The 21,679-nt window shown below is 39.9% G+C and overlaps 1 protein-coding gene and 1 long non-coding RNA gene across 4 annotated transcripts; both read left to right on the plus strand.

The window, feature by feature from the left end:
• The first annotated feature begins 9,150 nt into the window (after positions 1–9,150).
• On the plus strand, positions 9,151–15,311 carry LOC106178002 (protocadherin gamma-C3-like). The gene is made up of 4 exons (XM_087016103.1): positions 9,151–9,887; positions 10,178–10,347; positions 10,653–11,635; positions 12,019–15,311. The coding sequence occupies exons 3-4, from the start codon at positions 10,846–10,848 to the stop codon at positions 12,219–12,221; spliced, it is 993 nt and encodes a 330-aa protein (XP_086872229.1). The 5' UTR covers positions 9,151–9,887; positions 10,178–10,347; positions 10,653–10,845; the 3' UTR covers positions 12,222–15,311.
• Positions 15,312–18,175: 2,864 nt separating this feature from the next.
• Positions 18,176–21,679, plus strand: LOC147761271 (uncharacterized). 3 transcript variants are annotated; one of them, XR_015335313.1, is made up of 3 exons: positions 18,176–18,315; positions 18,573–18,665; positions 19,448–21,678. It is a non-coding gene; the product is annotated as an uncharacterized LOC147761271 (long non-coding RNA). The 3 variants fall into 3 exon arrangements; XR_015335312.1 differs by having other exon boundaries at positions 18,183–18,338; positions 19,448–21,679; XR_015335314.1 differs by having other exon boundaries at positions 18,190–18,393; positions 19,448–21,679.

A 21,679-nucleotide genomic window follows, 5' to 3' on the forward strand; every position in this document is an offset into this window, starting at 1 on the left:
GGTCTGTTGAGGTCGCCTGTTTGAGAGGGGGACGGGCGTCCTTCGCCCTAGATTCACAGTTTATAACACACTTGTAACACGACCACCCACAGTGAAGCCATTACGTTCTGTTGTTCCTGCAATCCCCATCTCTCTGTGTGTATGTGTGTTTTTTAATCATGGCACTCGTCCAAATTCATCATCCCCGAGGACGAGTCCGGCAAACTCTCGGTGCAACTTGGAGATATGGAGCCAGTGGGGAGCATTTCCCCAGAGCTGCTCTAAGTTTCAGTTCTCTGTGTATTGATATCATTATTATACATGTATTATTTGCAGCACTCCAACCAGAATTTGTTCTTAGCGAAACAACAATGTGGGTTTCTCTTTGCGAAAATGAGAGAATAACGTCCCCCCCCCCCCATAATTAAAATTTCTATAGACTATAGTGACACTCTACTCACTTTATTATTTGTCTATTCAGTTCAACCGTTGTACCTTTGGTATTTTCATTGGTCCAGGAAGTGCAATATTTAAGCGTTGAGATGGTGTTTATTTTACTTAAATGGGTTTTTACGTACTTTATTATTAAATTCATATGCAGTGGTAGATATTAGTACAGAATATCAAACAATTAACATGTTAGGAATACATATTTATAAGACAATACATTCCAATCGAGTTATGAATATACCGGTAGTTGTGATACTGGCTTTCAGATATTAAATTGACTTCTGGAAATTACTGTTTGCATTGGTCATATACATGTACTACCTGTTGAGTTGATTTTGATAAATAACGTAATGGCGTTTTTAGTTTGAAGAGACTTATGCGCCTCTATAGCTACAATTAAAGTGAGGCATCTGTTTTTCCTGGTGACTGACGTAACACTTGACGAATATGTAGATCACACAGATGGCATGGGCAACGTTCATGTAAACGTTGCCATAGAACCTGCGTTGCACGTGCACTTTCCCAGTGCCTCGGATACCATAGTTTGCGACGTTGTCAACCCTTCGCTCGTTCTCCTTTTTAGGTAAGTCCTATTCCAGAGTCCTAGAGTTCCAATACGGCTGTCACATGTTTCTGCGTATCATTATACGTCCCCTGGAAATATTGGTCTCTGTAATGGCCCTGTCACACCTTGACGATTTAGCCAGCGAACGCCAACGTATGAAAAATTTGACCAGTACGCTGGCGTACGTCGAGTGAGTTATGGGTAAGTTTTGTATAAGTTAAGAGCACGCTGAAGCACACCGGTGTCACGTGTACGGTCCGTTCTGCGTGAACCATCCGTCCTGACTGATTGTACACGCAGCAGACGCGTGTATGAGCCGTTCCGTGAATGATCCGTTGTTATTCACTAGTACTGTTATATGCGGCTAGTTCATTTCCTACCACATTATACATTTACTATGATGGGGATAAAATTCACGTGTTAATTGATAATTTTGATAGAGAATCAGCGTCAAATTACAGTTCGACGCATAGATGAACCTACTGTGGACGGGCCGTCGTTATTCAGCTGCTAGCTACTATTTTTGTATTGGTTTTACTAGGCTAGTGTGTTGATATGACCACCTGAGGGAAATCGCAGTAGAGGTGAACATCTATAAGATATGAATACTTCTAAAGATTACGTTTGAATTTGCAGTATGTTCTCAACAGTGTTTGTTTATTAAAGGTTAAGAATGTATTGATGACTCTATAGAGACGGACTGTACACGCCGGAAGTATCTCAGATTTGCCGCCGCTTTGTGCGCATGAGCAGAACGGATGGTTCACGGTCCGAGCGGTACACGCCACATCGGCATACCTCGTAGTGCGTCCAGGTAGTCCAAAATTTTGTGCATGCTCAAAACTTTTCGACGTAAGTCAACGTATGATCCATACGTCCCGCATACGAGTGCAAAAAGTTATGGGATCGATGACGTCCGTTCACACACGTAATGTGTAAGTTACTCACAAGCCGTAATACGTCACGATAATATCAAGCGTACCCAAGACGCTTGTTCAACCTATGGTTAACGGGCTTGAACCCATGTATAACTTATATCGAACTTACCTCCAACGCACACTGACATATTAGGCGTATCTGACGCGTTCCGAAACAACCCCAGAACTTACTGAACGTGCTGCTTACGTTGAGCTACCGTATGATGGCGTGTTGGCAGCGTTTAGGGGAATTGGGGTATAGGTTTAAAAATATATAGAATATGAAAATGGGGTTCGCAGGTGATGATGGTGATGTTGACACTGCGATTTCTAGTGAGGCTATGATTTGAGTCATCAAGTGACTGACATATTAGGCGTATCTGACGCGTTCCGAAACAACCCCAGAACTTACTGAACGTGCTGCTTACGTTGAGCTACCGTATGATGGCATGTTGGCAGCGTTTAGGGGAATTGGGGTATAGGTATAAAAATATATAGAATATGAAAATGGGGTTCGCAGGTGATGATGGTGATGTTGACACTACGATGTCTAGTGAGGCTATGATTTGAGTCATCAAGTGACAGCCTTTTTATAGGCTACGGCACGTGATCGTCGGCCATACGCTGCTGTGCGGTATGCATACGTTAGACTGGCGTTGGGCACAAGTTGTGAACGCCGGCAACACGCTACGCATCCGTTGGTATAAGTTGTCTACAAGTAATAGAAACGTTCTATATAAGATACTAATACGTCATGTATACGCCGAACTCGTTATGAATACGCTATGTATACGCCAAAAATTGAAAAAAAAACGTCGACAGTTCAACGTATGCCATCAAAATGATCACGTCGGGCATACGCTGGCGAAATCGTTAAGGTGTGACAGGGCCATAACGTAGATACCTCGTCGTTCATATGGTGGGACCGCAAAATGAGGCCATCAGAAAACAGGGCATAGACCACCAGCAGAGCCTACTTGTATGTACACCTATGCATTGGCACATTTGTTTACGTTGTTTTCTAAATTTGCTGCTGGAACTGTATGTAGTATTGTGAAAATTTTGTAAACATTATCCTTTCAAAAACGAGTACGCACGTTAGGGACTCTAAAGCGATGGCTGCTTTATTAGAGTATTGCAGTATAGTAGAAGACACATGTACAGGTAGGTGGTGTGCATTCACGTACATGAGTGTGTGAATGCAAGGGAATACACTGAGCTTATTTGGGTTGGAGTGCAGGAAACATGTCATTGTCGTTTCAGACCTCGGTGTTGTCAGCCAGTCCGAGACTGACACATACACGACTACGGCCCCTATCACGGAGAGTTTGGACATTACCAATTGTTCTAATATCTGTTCCGGTGTAACGTGACAGAGAGTCCCTCATAACAGAGAGTCCGCTTCCCATTCATTTGTACAGGTGAGCCTCGCCCTAGATTTTGACCCACTTAGGTCAAACTAACCCTAAACATTATAACTATATTGAGGGCGGACTTAGTGTTACACGGACCTTCAGTTTCGTTACACCGGGCGTGAGGGCGTGCACCTTGTGGTCCACAAAGCGGGACCGGGGTACAGAAAAGACGCTGGATTTCTTTGTTTGGAAACGGCATATTCGATTTTCACAAGTTTTGAAGAATGCTTGCTCCTGCTTCTGCGTATGTGTGAACCGTTGTGTTTGACATCTTCGTATCCGATGTGTGTATTACGTATTTCAGATCAAGCGCCAACAGTCAGGTGTTTCAATATCAAGGCGCATTACCATACAGTTATAGAAATATTAACCAAGAACGTCAGCTTATCAAGTATGTCTTTATTATACGATATTTAGGTGTATTTATTAAGGGCATGGAATGGTGATCATTAATGAATACATTTTAACTCATTGCAGGCACTTTAGGTTAGCTACGGTAGCCATCGCGTGTCCTGTTGGACGGGTACCTGCCTTTGTCCGGATGGAAGCAGTAGTATTGATGTGATTTGTGTTTTTATTGTCTTAACAACCCCGGTACTAATAATTTTATATGTTGCAGGACATTTTCTCTTGCTTCATACATTTCTAAGTCCGTTCTCGACATAAAATTAGTCTTTCAGCATCAAAATTTTGTGGCCGAACGCAACCAAAGAAAACATTTGCAAATTTAAGTGGATGGCAATTTTTGAAATATAAATATGAAAGTCATATTATGATATTGAACCAGTTGTTTATACTTGGTTATGGTTGACAGCATAACCACAGTTGCCAGTGTGACATGTGCCCGGATGGTAAAACTAAAAAGGTGGTCACTGATGACCCACCCAGTCTGCGTGTCCATGTCACTGTGCGGACGGTTGGCCACGCAAGATGAACGCGGACGGCACGTGTGAGTTACAGTACATATACATATTCATAAAATAAAAATGGCGAATTTATGTTAATTTTCAATGAGGTTTTAAGTAAATAATTTGTTAAGATTATGGTTGAATCGAATCATTTCGATGTGCAGTACAATCCACACACCATTGTTATAATTTTGATTAAAAATAATGGAACCAAGGCAAAAAGTTGATATTTTAGTGAAATTTTGTGTACAATTTTAATGCTTTTGACATCCGTATATCAATCGATATACACATTATATCAATGTGTATATTTGTAGTGTGGCTGTGAGTGTCCAAATGGCGGTTATGGTACCTTTAAACCTGACGGTGGCTGTCATTGTTCATGTGAATGTAAAAACTGCCAGAACACGGTTATAGCCAGTGATGGAACGTGTTACTGTTCGAATGATGTGTGCGTATATTGCACCCCACGTAGAAGCACAGACAGGTATATGCTTATATTAATAAATGTGGACACCTGTTATATTCTGTAATTTATCGAATGTTTGTAATGGGGGAACTGTTTGCAGTATTACGTGTTTTAAGTTTCGGAACTACTAGAAGTTATCTGATTTGAATGTCTTTTTTCGCCTCTACAGCTGCCCGGTGTGTAACTCTGCCTACGAGCCCGTGTGGGAAGACTGTCGCTGTGTTTGCCGTGAGAAGACCCAGTGTGGACTGTGCCCTGCCTGTGTACGAGGTCGACGTGGAGAGCAGTGTGACCAGCCGCACTGTGAACCCTATAGTTTACAGACAGACAACGGGTTGATAGGTAAATCGTCCTAAATTTAAGTGTAAATGTGCCGTGGGCTGGCACGGTTGAATGAATTTACACAGCATAATAGACAATTATTTTCATTTTTTACAAATGTTTTTTTCCTTTAAATTAATTATCATTATATCAAACAACATTTATTTGGTTGCATCTTATGTCAGCTAAATGTTCTATTAAACTACAATACAAAAAGGACTTTACATTACATTGGATTCATACAAAAAGTCGTTGGTAGGACCTTTACATTACAAACACGCCTGAAGTATTTCGGAATGTTTCGGCAATGGTGTTTGCACCCCTCAGTCGTACCACTGTAGCTCCAGGTACGTGTGTTCCCAATCTGGGCCGGCGTCTGTTGTAATGTCAGAATACCAAGAAACATACGAGATGAGCTTTACTTACAGACAGCAGATGGTGGGTGAACATCGTCAACATTTCTCATCGAATTTAAATAACTTTATCTTTAGACAAGTTTTTCAAAATGTTTGGAAAGGTATAACATACTTTGAATCACATTTGTAACATACGTGTATATTTTAGAGTATTGATATAATTTTTCTTTACAATTCTCCGGGGGTTTAGTATGCATCGTTATTTATTTCCTGATCTAATCATACCGTCTCGAAAAGCAAAGGAAAGGCGCATAATTTGAAGAGAATATCTTCGTACACCATTAGCATTGGATGTGATATGGGCTTTAAGTTGATAACTGGTATGTGTTCCACTGTATATGGTATGGCATAGTCGTTGGACGCCGGTGTATATATGAAGATATTCTCTTCAAATTGTGCGCCTTAAGGTGAAAGAACATAAATATAACAGTATATATACCGGTGTCATACTGGATTGCAATTATAATCACGGCACCAGTGGCGTTGTTCCTGTCTTTAGCAATGTCTGCAATGACGGTGTCGTTATTAACCGTCAATCTTGTGCTGTTTTGGTTATGCTCTGGACTAGCCCGTCAATTCTGAATAAAAAAGAATTATCTAACGTATATGCGTTTTATATGCCAGATATACAGGTTTTTCTACATTATCATTTTAATAATATCTTTAAAAAATCATAAAACTGAGGGTCCGTGTAACAGAAAGTCCGTCCTCCGTATAGTTATAATGGTGTATATTTTAGAGTATTAATATAATTTTTCATTACAATTCTCCGGGGGTTTAGTATGCATCGATCTTTATTTTCTGATCTAATCATACCGTCTCGAAAAGCAAAGGAAAGGTTAGCCTGACCTATGTGGGTCAAAATCTTGGACGAGGCTCACCTGTACAAATGAATGGGAAGCGGACTCTCTTTAACTTTACAACGGGAGGGGGGAGAGGGGGTTGGAGGGCTTAGCTACGTATTTTAATTATGGTAGTCCTAGGTGTAGAACAAATGGTTTAGTGACTCTGTACACTTCTTTGAAACAAATTTAATAGTTACCCCGTTCCTTTCCTCACGCCTGTGGTGAATGGCACTGATTGTGTCAACGCATTATTTCCCCCTAGGTGTATCTGTCACAGTAGACGTCTGGTTCAGTCCGGTGATAAGGCGTCTCTTCCTTAACGTGCGTTCTGGTCTAACTGCCAGTTTTTAGGGGCAGACGTCTGGACTGTCTGGACTGATGGACGACAACCAGGACAACGATTTCACCATGGCCAATGGCACCGTGGTCACCAAGGACAAGGCAGTGAAATTTGCCGAGTCATGTGAATCATAAGGAAAAAAATAATACAACAACTATGAGAGAGTATGATCAATATACCGATTAGCTTGATAACATATTTGTTCTTGACTTCTCTTCGAAATTCAGAGTATGGCGATGAAATACCATATGGTTTGTAGGTGTAGAAAATCGGGCTTGTTAATGTATGTAATATTCTTTGGCATGTTTAGAAATCGAGCAGTCGGTTCGGTTCTTCTCACACGCCTCCCCGCTCGTCGCCCTTGCAGGGGCACACTAATTAAACCTCGGCTCAATTCAACCGGTCGAGGGACGACGCGTGGGAAGCCGTGTTAGAGGCGAAGAGACCATTACAGGATTAAGCGGTTTCACTTTTATGTAGGTCCGCCATATTTAGGTCGCGGCTCTGCTCGATGTGAATGCTCTCCTACATAGTAGGCTTGTAAAGGGGTCAAATGCTGCATTTTATGGTACAAATGTCTAACTTGGCATGAATGTTCCTTGGCCCAAATAAAAAAATATCCATAGAGACACGCATAAGTTATGCAAATTAGGTACCAAAATATGTTTCATATTGCCATCACTTTTTTAGCCTAAAAACGTGTAGATTATCAAACCTGACTAAATTAGGAAAAAGGGAACCCATTTTCGACATTATGGAAACAAATGGCGGACATTTTGTGTCTCAGGTAGATTTGACATCTCTTAGCAAAAATATATTTAATGTGTATTTAAATGTTTTGTTCCACTTTTTCTTTTCCACTTTGTGTCTAAAAAGCGTTTGACAAAATCACGTTTCTTAATATGTATGAAACTGCGACATCCACTGCTCTGTGCAACAACAACAACAATAATAATAATGTTTTTAAATAATTTAGATATGTTTTGAATTATTATACAATTCGTTACAATACTCACGCCAATATCACTCCGGTTAATTAAGGTTCCTGTGGTGCCTGCGTCAATTGTGTGTGTGACAGCGGTTTCTGTGTGTGTGACGTGGGCTGGAAAGGGACAGCCTGTTACCAGAAAGGTAACTATAGGGTACTCACAACTCACAGTTAGTCACAGTTTTGACTGTATAGTATTTATTCTCCTTTCGCTCGCCACGCCTCACCACCAAGCATTCCTCTGACGGCTGTGGCCTGACCAGCATCATTTTTGTTAATAAACAAATGTTTTGCAGTCACGACTTCAAGTCTTTTATTTATTTATTTATTTATTTTATTATTTTTTATTTATTATTATTATTATAATTATTTTTGGTCAGGAAGAGACATTAAAAAAGCATATAGAAACAAGCAGTTATGTCGAGTAGAATTAATTTAATCATGATGTATTTTATTTTAATAATATTGTGTTTGATAGAAAACTTCATAGCATCGCATCAACAACACATGAGTAACGCTATAATATGAGTAAGTGTATAGAAGAGGAATAGGTGTGCTGCATATCATAATGTGCCATACCTCACAATACATAAGTTTCCCTTCACTATTCCAGCTACGTGTCTGTATGTGAATAACTGCACTTACGAGGACCACGGTGTGTGTTACAGGACCAACAGGTGTCGCTGTCTACCAGGATTTGTGGGTATGTATTGAGTACCACGGCGTGTGTTACAGGACCAACAGGTGTCGCTGTCTACCAGGATTTGTGGGTATGTATTGAGGACCACGGCGTGTGTTACAGGACCAACAGGTGTCGCTGTCTACCAGGATTTGTGGGTATGTATTGAGGACCACGGTGTGTTACAGGACAAACAGGAGTCGTTGTCTACCAGGATTTGTGGGTATGTATTGAGGACCAAAGTCGCTGTCTACCAGGATTTGTGGGCATGTATTGAGTACCACGGCGTGTGTTACAGGACTCACAGGTGTCGTTGTCTAGCAGGATATGTGGGTATGTATTGAGGACCACGGCGTGTGTTACAGGACCAACAGGTGTCGCTGTCTACCAGGATTTGTGAGTATGTATTGAGGACCACGGCGTGTGTTACAGGACCAACAGGTGTCGCTGTCTACCAGGATTTGTGGGTATGTATTGAGGACTACGGCGTGTGTTACAGGACCAACAGGTGTCGCTGTCTACCAGGATTTGTGGGTATGTATTGAGGACCACGGTGTGTTACAGGACAAACAGGAGTCGTTGTCTACCAGGATTTGTGGGTATGTATTGAGGACCACGGCGTGTGTTACAGGACCAACAGGTGTCGCTGTCTACCAGGATTTGTGGGTATGTATTGAGGACCACGGTGTGTTACAGGACAAACAGGAGTCGTTGTCTACCAGGATTTGTGGGTATGTATTGAGGACCAAAGTCGCTGTCTACCAGGATTTGTGGGCATGTATTGAGTACCACGGCGTGTGTTACAGGACTCACAGGTGTCGTTGTCTAGCAGGATATGTGGGTATGTATTGAGGACCACGGCGTGTGTTACAGGACCAACAGGTGTCGCTGTCTACCAGGATTTGTGGGTATGTATTGAGGACCACGGCGTGTGTTACAGGACCAACAGGTGTCGCTGTCTACCAGGATTTGTGAGTATGTATTGAGTACCACGGCGTGTGTTACAGGACAAACAGGTGTTGCTGTCTACCAGGATTTGTGGGTATGTATTGAGTACCACGGCGCGTGTTATAGGACCAACAGGTGCCGCTGTCTACCAGGATTTGTGGGTATGTATTGAGGACTACGGTGTGTGTTATAGGACCAACAGGTGTCACTGTCTATCAGGATTTGCGGGCATGTATTGAGTACCACGGCGTGTGTTACAGGACCAACAGGTGTCGCTGTCTACCAGGATTTGTGGGCATGTATCGAGTACCACTGCGTGTGTTACAGGACCAACAGGTGTCGCTGTCTACCAGGGTTTGTGGGCATGTATTGAGGACTACGGTGTGTGTTATAGGACCAACAGGTGTCGCTGTCTACCAGGATTTGTGGGTATGTATTGAGGACCACAGCTGCGCTCTGCCAGACTGTTCTTCAAATAATGACTGCTCCCTACCCGGGGTATGTACGTCACCTCACACGTGCACGTGTTATGACGTTTACCAAGGTGAAAACTGTACCGCAGTGAAGAATTGCACAGCGTTAAATGACTGTAATGACCACGGTATATGCGCTGCCTTTGAAGGCAATGATACGGCTGTTATGTGCAGGTATGGTACTTTTCGTTAACTTCATTTAAGGTATGGTTATATATACCATAATAACAGAAATCCCACAGCCATTGTCTATTAAATTGACGCGTAACTACTGTTTTTAAAATATATGTAAGATTAAATCGTGGGCTGGGTCTATTTATGACACTTAAAATAAGATGATATTAAAATTGTTATTATAATTTTTACGACTAGCGTTATGACAAATTTAGAGACTTTCAGAGGGAGGAAAACAGTGCATGTATTTATGATTTTTTTTCTCCCTTCTAAAATGGTATTTGCAACAGGTGTTTTGAAGGCTACCGTGGCGACACGTGTGACACCGTCTCATGTTCTACTGTAAACAACTGTTCAGGACACGGTGCGTGTTTGGAGCCCAACCTCTGTAACTGTGACCCAGGCTTCGGGGGAAATGACTGCTCTAATTTCTCATGTGAAGCTCTTGGATACTGCTCTGGTAATAACTGTATAACTCAATACATACCCACAATGTCACAATATATGGTTGTATACTTCTTTTAACTGTGCGACTTACCTGTTTATTTTCAAAGAAAAAGGGTTAAAAACATCAACTTGACAAGAAGATAACTGCCAGTAATGCGTTCATTGGGAGTATGCACACGATTGCATTGCCTTACTGTGGAATAAACTAGTTTCAAACAAAGTCATAAGCCTTATGTGTTAGCTCCGCAACGATTACATTTGTTGCTCTCCCTATATTACGCTATGTGACATACTTGTGTTTGCCTTTCCTCTATGCAGGCAATGGACAGTGCGTATCATTGGACACGTGCTTGTGTTCTGGGTGGGTGAACGCTGTGACGAGCCCGTCTGCAGTGATGAGGCCAACTGCTCTGGTAATGGAAGTTGCGTCTCACCTAACCAGTGCGAGTGTCTGGATGAATACGACGGCGTCGACTGTTCTATTAGAATTGGTTCGAACTATCACAGCCCAATGTTTGCATACGACTGGTACAATGGCACTGTGCCGGAGAATGCCCCACCAGGGACTATTATCGTGTTTCAAGAGAACATTACCATGATTAACGCGACAGACCTAGATACAGGGCGAAATGGCAAACTTGAGTATACTTTCTCTGGAGGCAACGGAGCGGAGCGGTTCTTCAACATGGACAGTCAGGGACAGTTATCAGTGGTAGCCAGACTGGACTACGACAGTCTTCCGCAGGAGTTCATTATGACAGTAGTTGCATCTGACAAGGGCGTACCGCCCAAGAGTGCTGCCACCAAGGTCGCCATCATTGTCCAAGACGTCAACGACAACGCTCCACTTTTCCAGTTGTTTGGTTTTCCAGAGATTCCAGTGAATGCCAGTGGCGAGCTAGGACGAACTGTAGGGCGGTTCCTGGCCACAGACAAAGACAGTGGGTCGTACGGAACGGTTCGACACTCTATAACCAACGAGAGAAACCCTGATGCTGTATTTGCTGTCAATGAAGACACCGGAGAGCTGATCGTCGTGCGTTACCCAGCCCAGTATCGATATGACCTTACCATTTTGGCGGAGGATGGAGGAGAACCACCAAAGTCCGCCATCTTGCCTGTTGTTATTTCTGTCTACGGACACCTTGTTGAGGAACGAAATAATACAGTCGTTGTGAACCCTACGACTAACACCGTAGCACCGGTTTCCACGACCCTTGGGAGTTCTTCAACTACGGGCACCGCGGGTAAAGTGACAAGTGGTGAGACAGTACCAACGCCGAAGACGACGACAACACAAGGTATGTTACAGTAGCTCAAAACAATGACCAAGTTAACACGTATGAATTGAATCCCGCTTTTATCTAAACGAATACAAACACCTGATAAAAAGTAAGTAATTTCCACACCCGGTGATTAGCCTATAGGCTAATAGGGTAATTTTATAATGATACGTTTTCCAAGTGACCCTAATTCCTTATATTAGTTATACGTGCAATGCCTGTATGTTTTCTGAACATATACATGTATATTTACAAAAAAATTGTCATGGGAACACGCCAAGCTGAGAAAAAAGTGAAATGACCAAAAGAAATGAAAGAAATAAAGAAGGTAAACCGAGGATGATGTACAGAAAAAAAATTACCGCAAGTAAATGAAACAAATTATATTCCCTTTATTTCAGCCACTGTGGTAAAGTCCCCACAAGAACCATGGTACCAGACGGTGGGCTTCAAGGCCGGCGCAGGCGCAGTGGGTGGAGTGGTGGCACTGTGCCTTATTGCTGTTATTGCCTATCGCTGTGTCTGGGGACAGAAATATAAAGTCAGCTCAATGCCAGAGCATCCCCGTAGGTCGCCCCCCATGGCCTACACACACACCAGATGACATCTATCGGGGCAAACAAATACGTCACGGAAGGAGACTTCGGCAACATTGAGGACATTGATGCCTCGGCGGATAGTGAGAACGAGACCGACTTCGCTTCATTTCCACCTGGGAGACATGCTTTTAGCGACCAGGCATTCACTTAGACATTGTTTTATTTTCTCAGATATTATAAACAATGCTTTTAGATGCAAACACTAAGTGCTGATGACGATACATGCGATATCTGATCTGTGCCGGCTTTGATTTTGACATATGAATGTTAGATGCGCAGATCCAAGAAAACTAGCAAAATTATTTGGAAATGAAATGAATGTTTTGATTATTCCGGTGCTTCAAGATAATAAATTTGTGACAAAAAAGAACAGCAAATGATTAAAATTACCAGAACAGTTTCAAATATCAACTTAAATTTACAAAGAAATCCTGAGAAATTAATGGTAGTCAAAATTAGGAATTATTAATTGGTCATAATATATTAAGGAAGAAACGCTGCTAGTTTACTTACTGCTTGCTGCATTGTGATATGGTTGGATCACGGGACAACAAGAATAATTCCATGCGTTATTATCAGTTACATACGGGACCAACTGACATTAAAAAATTTTATAATTTTAATTTATTAATATTGAAATTTTCCCAATTTTGAAATTTTCAAAAAGCGTAAAACCCACTGGTACTGTTTTTGTATCATATAACCTGCTGCTTGTTCAGTGAGGTCACACAATGAAAGTCATTGGTTGTTGATTAAAAAATCAAATAAATAGTTAACTTAGTGCAGGCAAAATGTGTCCTTTGCTTGAATTAAAATGCTCAACCTCGAATAACAATTAAAAACCCCGTGTTAATTCCCTACACCCCAGCGTGGCAAACTCATTGCATGAAAATGGTAGATTGTCATAGATTCCTCTTAAAATAAAGTTCTAAATAACACAATACTTCTCAATGCTAATCATTCTGTAGTATTTTAGTGGGATTCGCCTTAATTTATTATAAACAGTGGACGGCGTCCTTTCTGCGTCCCTTCTACAATCAATTATGTGGTCAAGTAGCTCAATTGTCGCCAAAGCAATTCAATCATGTCTCAGTGTAAATGCTTCTTCGTCCCTTGTGCCTTCTTTGAACGACCGAATATAGGTTTTACTGGTAAAACAGAGAGCGACCTGTGCGTCCATTGAGCTACCCGCCTGCCTCCCCTGTGCGTCCCCTGCACAACCTACGGGTTCAAGGGTTCATTACGAACCCTTCGTTACGTTCTCTGTACCTTCATCAACGTTCAGTGGCTATCATTCTAAAATCTTTCTGCCTCCTGCTAGACCGATAAACGATGAATGAACGTCCTGTGTGCGATCTAAGCGATCACCGTGTGTGCTTTGAGCGTCCAACGACAACCTGGCAAGTTTTATGGTCGCCGTCCAGTGTAAAGAGGGTTTTACTCCCAAGATCAATTTACAATATTGCAACCCCCAGACTTCGCTTCCATGGTCCAGGTTCGGTAACACATATGTATCAAGAGAAAAAGTTCAGTGTCTACATTTGAGCATGGACATGATTATTATGTCCATGATTTGAGAGTACGTCTCTACTGATATTTTTTACAGTCAACATTGCTTCACTTCCCTGATCAACTACGGCTCTCTGTGTGGTGAGGAACTTTCCATTGTGATTTAACAATAACCCTAGGTACGGAAAACTATTGGTTATCTTGATATGTACTGTGCAGAGAACAACTGAAGACAACGCTATTAATTCACTAATACCCTTTATTTGAATCCCTCTCAGTCGCCCACTCAGCCGGATGTAGCTTTTTGTGGCTGCGTGCAATGAACTCTTCTTAATGTAATTTTAATTAAAATATCTTATATAATGAGTCACACTCGATTGATCTGAAGTGCCAGGCACATATCTATTATTATTATTATATCTGAAATAATATGGAAAAATATAATAGATTTCAAGTAAAAATGCTGTCTAAGAACAGTGACGGATTTAAGGGGGGGTTAGGGGGGTCCTGACCCCCCTTCAATTTCTGGGAAAAAATCACACCAATGGTCCCCACTTGAAAATTGGAATTTTGACTTACTGAATCATAGTTCTTAAACAGTACCGAAAGGCACCGTTCGCCCTCTAAAATACCAAAATTATTCGGCGGGCCCCGAGCCCTACGCCAAGGGGGGCGGTCAAAGCATCCATGTCCTGCCACTCCTAAAAACCCACCCCCCCCCCCCTTAAAATAACCCTGGATCCACCCCTGAAGAATATACATTGTGGCCTTTTTATTAAGTATTAAGACAACAGGTTACGGTATGCACCATTTCGGTTTGGTTAGATTATTATCCCTCGCCCCCAAATAGGTTAATAAGAGAAAGATAGAAGATAAGAGACAGAGAGAGAATCAAGATTCAAAATTGTTGAGTTGTAAGGTTCTATTTAATATTCAACGATCGACAAGAAGTAAGCAACAAGAGTCTTGGATTTCCAAACACTTTTATTCCCACTGTTTAAGTTCGGGGCGCCACCGCGTCCCTTACAGCGTTGCCATGACAGTACCCTCTACCAGGGTGGCAGATTATATAGGGAAAAACGCAAAAACCCAGACGTAAATGACTGTTGTAAAGTTTTAGAATTCGAGGACGAATTCTTTTGAAGAAGGGGTGTATGTTGTAAAGCAAATGACATACACTTTCGATAATAACAAAACAATTAAAACAGAATCAAATGTGTAGGAGGTTATTGAGTGCAAGTTAAAATTCTTTAAGTGTCAACAAGTGTAGAGACTGTTCTCGAAGTAAGAAAGGATGGAACATTTCAAAATCACATATAGTTGGATCTGATTGGTTAATTTTTCTATAGCTTTGCACGTTTCTAAAAACTCATGCATACTCGATATGGACAAGGTCCAAGCTTGAGTAATTCGGAAAATATTTTAAATATTTTAAATTAAACACAAGTCTCATGAAATTACTAAATTAGGAAATAATGAATAGCGTTTTGTAATATGAGAATGGAAAATTCTTTGGAAAAATAGAGTATAAATTTTTGTAGATTATGTGAAAAAGAGAGTCGGTGAATAAACATTAGAAAGCTCCAGACTGTTGTCGTCATTTCTCACTATAACATGACTATTTATCTAGAGACATCTGCGAGTATCTGTGAAAAACCAATCTGTCGACTGGTAGAGGGTACCATGACAGCAGCTACAGTACATAAGAACTTCTCAGAATTCTCTGTTCTCAACAATTTCTTTCATAAAAATTTACAGATTTTGTAAAAAGAGGAAGAACGATTATATTTCCTAGGGGATAATGTTTGCAAATAACAGGAACAAACTGTTACAGATATATTCTTGAAAGACTGCCCCTTGTGACAGAAAAAAAAAACAAAGAATGAAGCCATGTACAGATGTAGGTGTAAATAATAAGAACACTTTTCAAGAATTAATTTTGTCAGTATTGAATACCATCTACAAAGGAATGTGGAAACATCACCCCTCCACTCCCGCTCTTACAATACACACACACACACGCTCTTACAGACACAATAGGGAGGAAAATATGGGGTGGTGGAGCTAGGTGGCATCTTCAAGACAACATTACTTGAAGAAATTCCGGAATGAATGCATAGTGAAACTTCTTTTAATTTTTTTAAGATTTTCCAAAAAAAGGAAGAAAGATTATATTTCCAGGGAGGAAATGCTTTCAAATAACAGGAACAAACTAGACCGATACAGATGTATTCTTGAGTCTCTAGTGACAGGAAAAAGAATAAAGTCATGTAAATGAAAGTAATAAAGAACAATTTTCAATAATTAATTTTAACAGTACTTACTAAGTTTGAAAAGATTAAAAACTTTATAAAGTACATTTTATTTACTGCCATTTCTTATATATGCCGATAATTTGAATGTATGCACCAGTGATAAGACTGAAAAAAACTAAGCATCTTTGCAGGAGAAAAATTGCTGAACGGTCGAGCGATGTGAGGAAGGCACGCAACTTCCCACGCACAGCAAACAACATGGAAAAAATAACAAGTAAGATAAAATAATGGGTAAAAACTGAGCTTTAGAAATGGGAATTTTCACAATTTCACCTTAAGGGATGGATTAAGACGACCAAAACCTCAGATTTTTTTTTGTCTCTGCGTCTGCTTGTCCCTATCATAATTGACGTTTGTTTATATAACCTGTCAATCAAGCAGTTATTACTTGATGGGATCTGCCAAAACTCAATGATTTAATTGGCACGTTGTCAATCAAATGGTGAAGGAAGCTAAAACTTTGCATGTTCGACAACTGTAGTTATCAACAACGTAATGATTGTGATTGACGTTTGTTAATAAAACTGTCAATCAAAGTCGTGTGCTTTTGGCAGCTTCTGTCAAAATTGAATTAAACCGTATGAGTTTGATTGGCACCTGTCTATCACAACACTTTTGTTACCTTTAGTTAGTAGAAAGCAAAGTACATTTTTCCATGCAGCTCTATTAAGTCTACATTTTTCCATGCAGCTCTATTAACTCTACCAGTCCTGATAGGTACGTCTTGACAGATACGTCTTGACAGATGACGGGACCCGATACTTCTATGTCGCCATACCTATAAACCCATTTACCGATAAATGCACGTGCCGATAGAATAATTAGACTAGAGTCTGCTTTTGAAATACCACCTATCTAATGGTGGCACCTTATTCATTTTTAATCAATTAAAATTATTTCTTGTAATTAAACATCTATGACCATTACCTGAGGGCCATGGGGAAGACAAAAATTTAATTTATCCTCAATAACTATTTTTTATAAATAAATAAATAAAAACTTAGCTTTGTTATTTATTATAAAAAGCATTATATTTACCCCGCGACCTTGAATTTTGATACGGATTACCGTACAAACCTTGACACCGTTGCTAGCTCTCAAATGTTACTTCATTCTTCAGTAAGACTTGTGCTGTGTGAAAAATAAACATACGGAGACATTTGCGCCCAAATATATACTAAGCTCCATAAAAACATGTAATTTGATCATATAAATTTTGAAAGTTCCCTTTCAGAAAATACGTCCTTACTCTGAAATACTGGTAAAGACTGAGAACATGCGTTTTTCAGGCGTCTGGACTGGTTGTTTAATTTGGTGCATGGGGGAGGGGGTAATATCTTCAACTTTGTAAAAGTGATTTTCTAAGAGTATGTAGTTGTAGCTGAAGTTTCGATGCAAAGGTAATTGAAACATTTGGCAGTATTGTTCGTATGCTAGTTTTCACAGCCCCATACGAGGCTTCCATTGGGTATTTTCCTTACCCTTGAAAGCCATTGTTCACTTCCCAAGATGCGTGAAACGTTCATTTTATTTAGCGTGAAGCACCCCATTCCTGTGACTCGTACATGCGGCTTTTTACTCTCCGTTATTCGTGAAAGAAAGTCGTCATACCCGGTGATTCGTGATACGTGATTTTTGACGCGCATTTTCAGTGAAATCTGAATAAAGTTTTATTTACTGTGTTTTGTGAATTGATAATTTTATTTCCCGTGAATTGTGATCACCCCCCCCTTCAATGGTACCCTCTCTGGGCTGTATCCTCCCAAGGGAGGTGACAACATTTACACCTAGTCTGAGTCAGTATTAGTTGTTTTTATGTACTTTATAAGAACATCTGTTAAGTCAATCCTAGCTGTGACAGCTTTAGTTAACTAAGCTGTACTCACTCTAGGTCCTAATGAACGCTGTCACTTATTTTAACGTTCTATACAAATCGGGTAAACAAAAAACGCATCTTGTCTTCTCTAACACAATCGGTACAGATTACTTTTTTTTGGGGGGAGGGGGGGTGAAACATAGCCAAATAATTTGATATCAAACTTAATGGTTGATAAGATGTTATTATTTTTGCCATTGTGGTGGTAGAAAGCCAAAATCACCATCCCGGTATTAGGACCCCTTGTGCCATATCAAATAATAATAAAAGTTTAAATCGAAACTTGCGTTCAAAAAGAGGGTGCCCTGTACATTGTTATGTAATACAGGTGAGCATTTCGGTGAGAGGTGTTCAGGTTGGACCAAGGTCAGTAGAAGATGGAGAAGACAGAGGTTCTTGGTACGTTGCTGCAATTTCCACATGTAGGCCAAAAATTTAGCACAGAAAATGACAGGAAGCTGCCGTAGTATTGTATAGGTGATATAAGATAATGCTGTGTATTTTGTGTAGACGATGTTTGCCCAAATGATGCATTTCGAACAGGGATATTTTAGTCCTTATGACTGTGGGAACATTACACTTATGTCCAATACACTCTCCATTAGAATTTGCAAAATCAGCTCAAATTTTAAATGATTTATTTTCTTTAATTTCAGAGAAGGAGCGCACTTGCCAATGAGGAAGTGAGAGGCTTATTGCCGCTGTCCAAAGGTCTGAACAAGTCCTCAACAAGTAATACGACTGGACAGGTATCTACATTCTCCTAATTGTTTTATTGGCGAGGTCATTGACTTGTTTTCAAAGTATCAAAAATATCATGTTTATAAAAGTAAACTTCAAACAGACAAATGCACGTTTAGTAACAACATGTTGAACTATTGTGTCATTGCATTCCTGGAAACGACGGGACCAGGTTGGGGAGGTGAGGGGTGGGGACGGGACCAGGGTGGGGAGGTGAGGGGTGGGGACGGGACCAGGGTGGGGAGGTGAGGGGTGGGGACGGGACCAGGGTGGGGAGGTGAGGGGTGGGTGGGGGTGGGCGGGGGTACAGTGTCCTTCCCTTAATTTAAGAGGTATCCCTTCTCCCTTCCAAATTAACAAATCAAAATAAAAACAACAAATGAAAAGCGAAAAAAATGTACCTGAAACGAAACTAGACGAAATCCAGATAATGTATATTCGTTTCCTCACCCTGAAAACCCTGGCTTGGTCATTGAAAACGTGCCTAATGTCTTTTTTAGGTCCTGTTAATTTTATACTAATTGGGCCCAAATGTTTTCATTCACTGACTTTCATTTCCGTGAATATTTCTGTTATCCGGGCGCCTGGTCCTTTCATATCGCATCTTACGTATTAATGCAAAGAAGTATGTTGTCATTAAACAGTGTCCATAGGGTAGAAAAGAATAGGAATGGCACAACAGTGTTTTGTTAACATAATTTCATGTGTTCCAGAATAGCATGCTGTAAAGATATACACATACTGTTTCATCAAACTGTGTCGTGAATGTGATTTTCTTCGTTTATTTCAGTGGCTCCCAACTTCTGTTTACCGGGTGATTGGATGCGTCGCCGATTAAAAACATCAGATTCATGTTGGACATCGCCGGCGCCCATGCCAAGATTGTCTCGCTTGTTGAAGTTTGTCTTGTAGTTTATTTGCAGAGTTGACATTTGATATGAAATGTAATCTTTGCCTTGGATAGTAATATTCTGCATAAAATTTGTATAAAATAATTGTTGTACGCAGCAAGAATTTTCAACGAAACTTCTGATCAGAGAAAAAAAAAAGAAATGAATGGCGTCGACCCTGCATGTCGCTGGTTATATATTATAGATTTGTTTCTAAATCGCAGTACAGTACTTTATCAGCTCATATCGTTTCAAGGTATTTTATTTATTATGTATATTTATTATTGTGTCGGAAGGAAGTACCCATCAATTCCAAAAAAAATACGGTTCTTTTTGGACTTCACCTTTAACAAATTAATTTTAATGCAAAAAGTGTTTTGCTGAAATGATGGATGAAAACAAAAATGATAGTTATTTATTATTATTATTATTATTATTATTATTATGCGATTTTTAGGTAGAGTACTGCGCCAGCACTATTGATTTTCTCGTTGAAGGTAAAAATTGCGTGTGGGCAAATCTTCAGTTAGTCACTTAACTGTGCATTTGAAGATATTTTAAATATTTATTTTGAATTGAATTGAATTCTGAGATTCCGATAAGAAAACTATCAACTTCATTGCATGAAACTTTTGAGACACAAACGGTTTCATACAGTGACCGTTAAGTTTGAGAAAAGAACAAGTTGTTAATTAAAAATAACTTACAAACACTGTTCTTTCAAGTTATAATGCTTTGGAAATTATAGCGTTATGAAAATGATAAAATTTGTCCACGTGATTGCAGAATTGCCCATGTATAAGAAACGATCCTTTTTTTAATTGCGGACATGCGTTTGTGAAGCATTTTAAGAATGAACTTACTTTGGTTTCGGTGTTTTGATATTTTGTCTGATCAGTAACAGATACACATGTACTGTGCTGGGAGGGGTCTAAAACAATGTTAACAAAATGAAACCAGGAGAGAAATAGGGATTTTCACGAAATTACTCCGCATTCGTTATCGCAGTAGGGGGAATATATGTTACCAACGTGATAAAAATTGCCTCTTCTTGGGGCCACCCAAATTTATCAGCATTGCATGAGCTCCTTTGTGTGTTGTTTGACTTTTTGGCAATATCGCAAAGCAGAAATGTAAGTGCTCTCCTGGAAAAACTTCTTTGTTCATATGCATGAAAATATCTATTATTAATTGATATTTCTTTGGTTGTGATTGAGGGGTGATTGAGAGAAAAAGGTCTGATTAGATGCCAGTCCCGCGCGTCCTGTTGGGGTATTTTTGCTAAGTGTTTCTTGATCACTGAGCACCGGATACCAGAGTAAGGGTGTTAGCATTTATGGATTAATGAATTTTAAGTCACCGTTTTTGTTTCTGCGTAATCTTTTCAGTTTTGTTTGTATATTTTTCTTAAATGTCATGACTAGAATAAGCTTTGAAATTGACCATGTCTTTAAGCTGTTCCTGATTCGCACGTGTGCAAATTTAAGTTTTCGCTCAAATTCGTGCCATTAACCTACCAATATTAAGGATGTAATGAAATGAAAACAAAATAACGTTAAACACTCGATTCTTAAAATGACTATTTTGGTCTACCTTTTTCTGTGCGAGAATCAGCATGACGGCATAGAACAAGGTGTGCGTGAGTGCGAGAGCACGTGAGACGCCTATGTGAGATTATATGCATTTTGGAATTTCGATATCATTCACACCACTGAAATTGGACACTTTGCTCCTCAATGGAATTAGTAATCAATTATTATCGTCAACTTTGAACAAAATTTGACAAGTACGATATTATTTCAATTTATCTTCCAGTCCTGGTCAATTTTTTTATATGAATTTTGTTTTAGTAAGAGTTATGTCGAAATTCTCTTTTATATACATAGATAGAATTTGTTGTTTGAGCTGCAATTTCCAAAGTGCATAAAATCCTTCATATGTGTTAGTTAGTTTACTATCAGGTAGACTTCTTGTATATTTTTTGTAACAGCATAATTTATAGAATTTTTTAGAAATTTGACGCTATTGAATGGGTTGCTATCAACGTAGAAAAAACGTAACTTCACGTATTTTGTTTTGTATAAAACTTTGTTGAAATTACTTGGAATTTGTTGAAACAATAAATAATAAAA

This window comes from Lingula anatina, chromosome 6 (assembly GCF_051362555.1).
Source record: "Lingula anatina isolate TDL-2025a chromosome 6, LinAna3.0, whole genome shotgun sequence".
Taxonomy (NCBI): Eukaryota; Metazoa; Brachiopoda; class Lingulata; order Lingulida; family Lingulidae; genus Lingula; species Lingula anatina.

Coding starts and splice junctions, on each gene's coding strand:
- LOC106178002 (XM_087016103.1), top strand. CDS start 10,846: ATGTTTGCATACGACTGGTACAATGGCACTGTGCCGGAGAATGCCCCA. Junction 11,636..12,018: donor GAAGACGACGACAACACAAG/GTATGTTACAGT, acceptor CCTTTATTTCAG/CCACTGTGGTAAAGTCCCCA.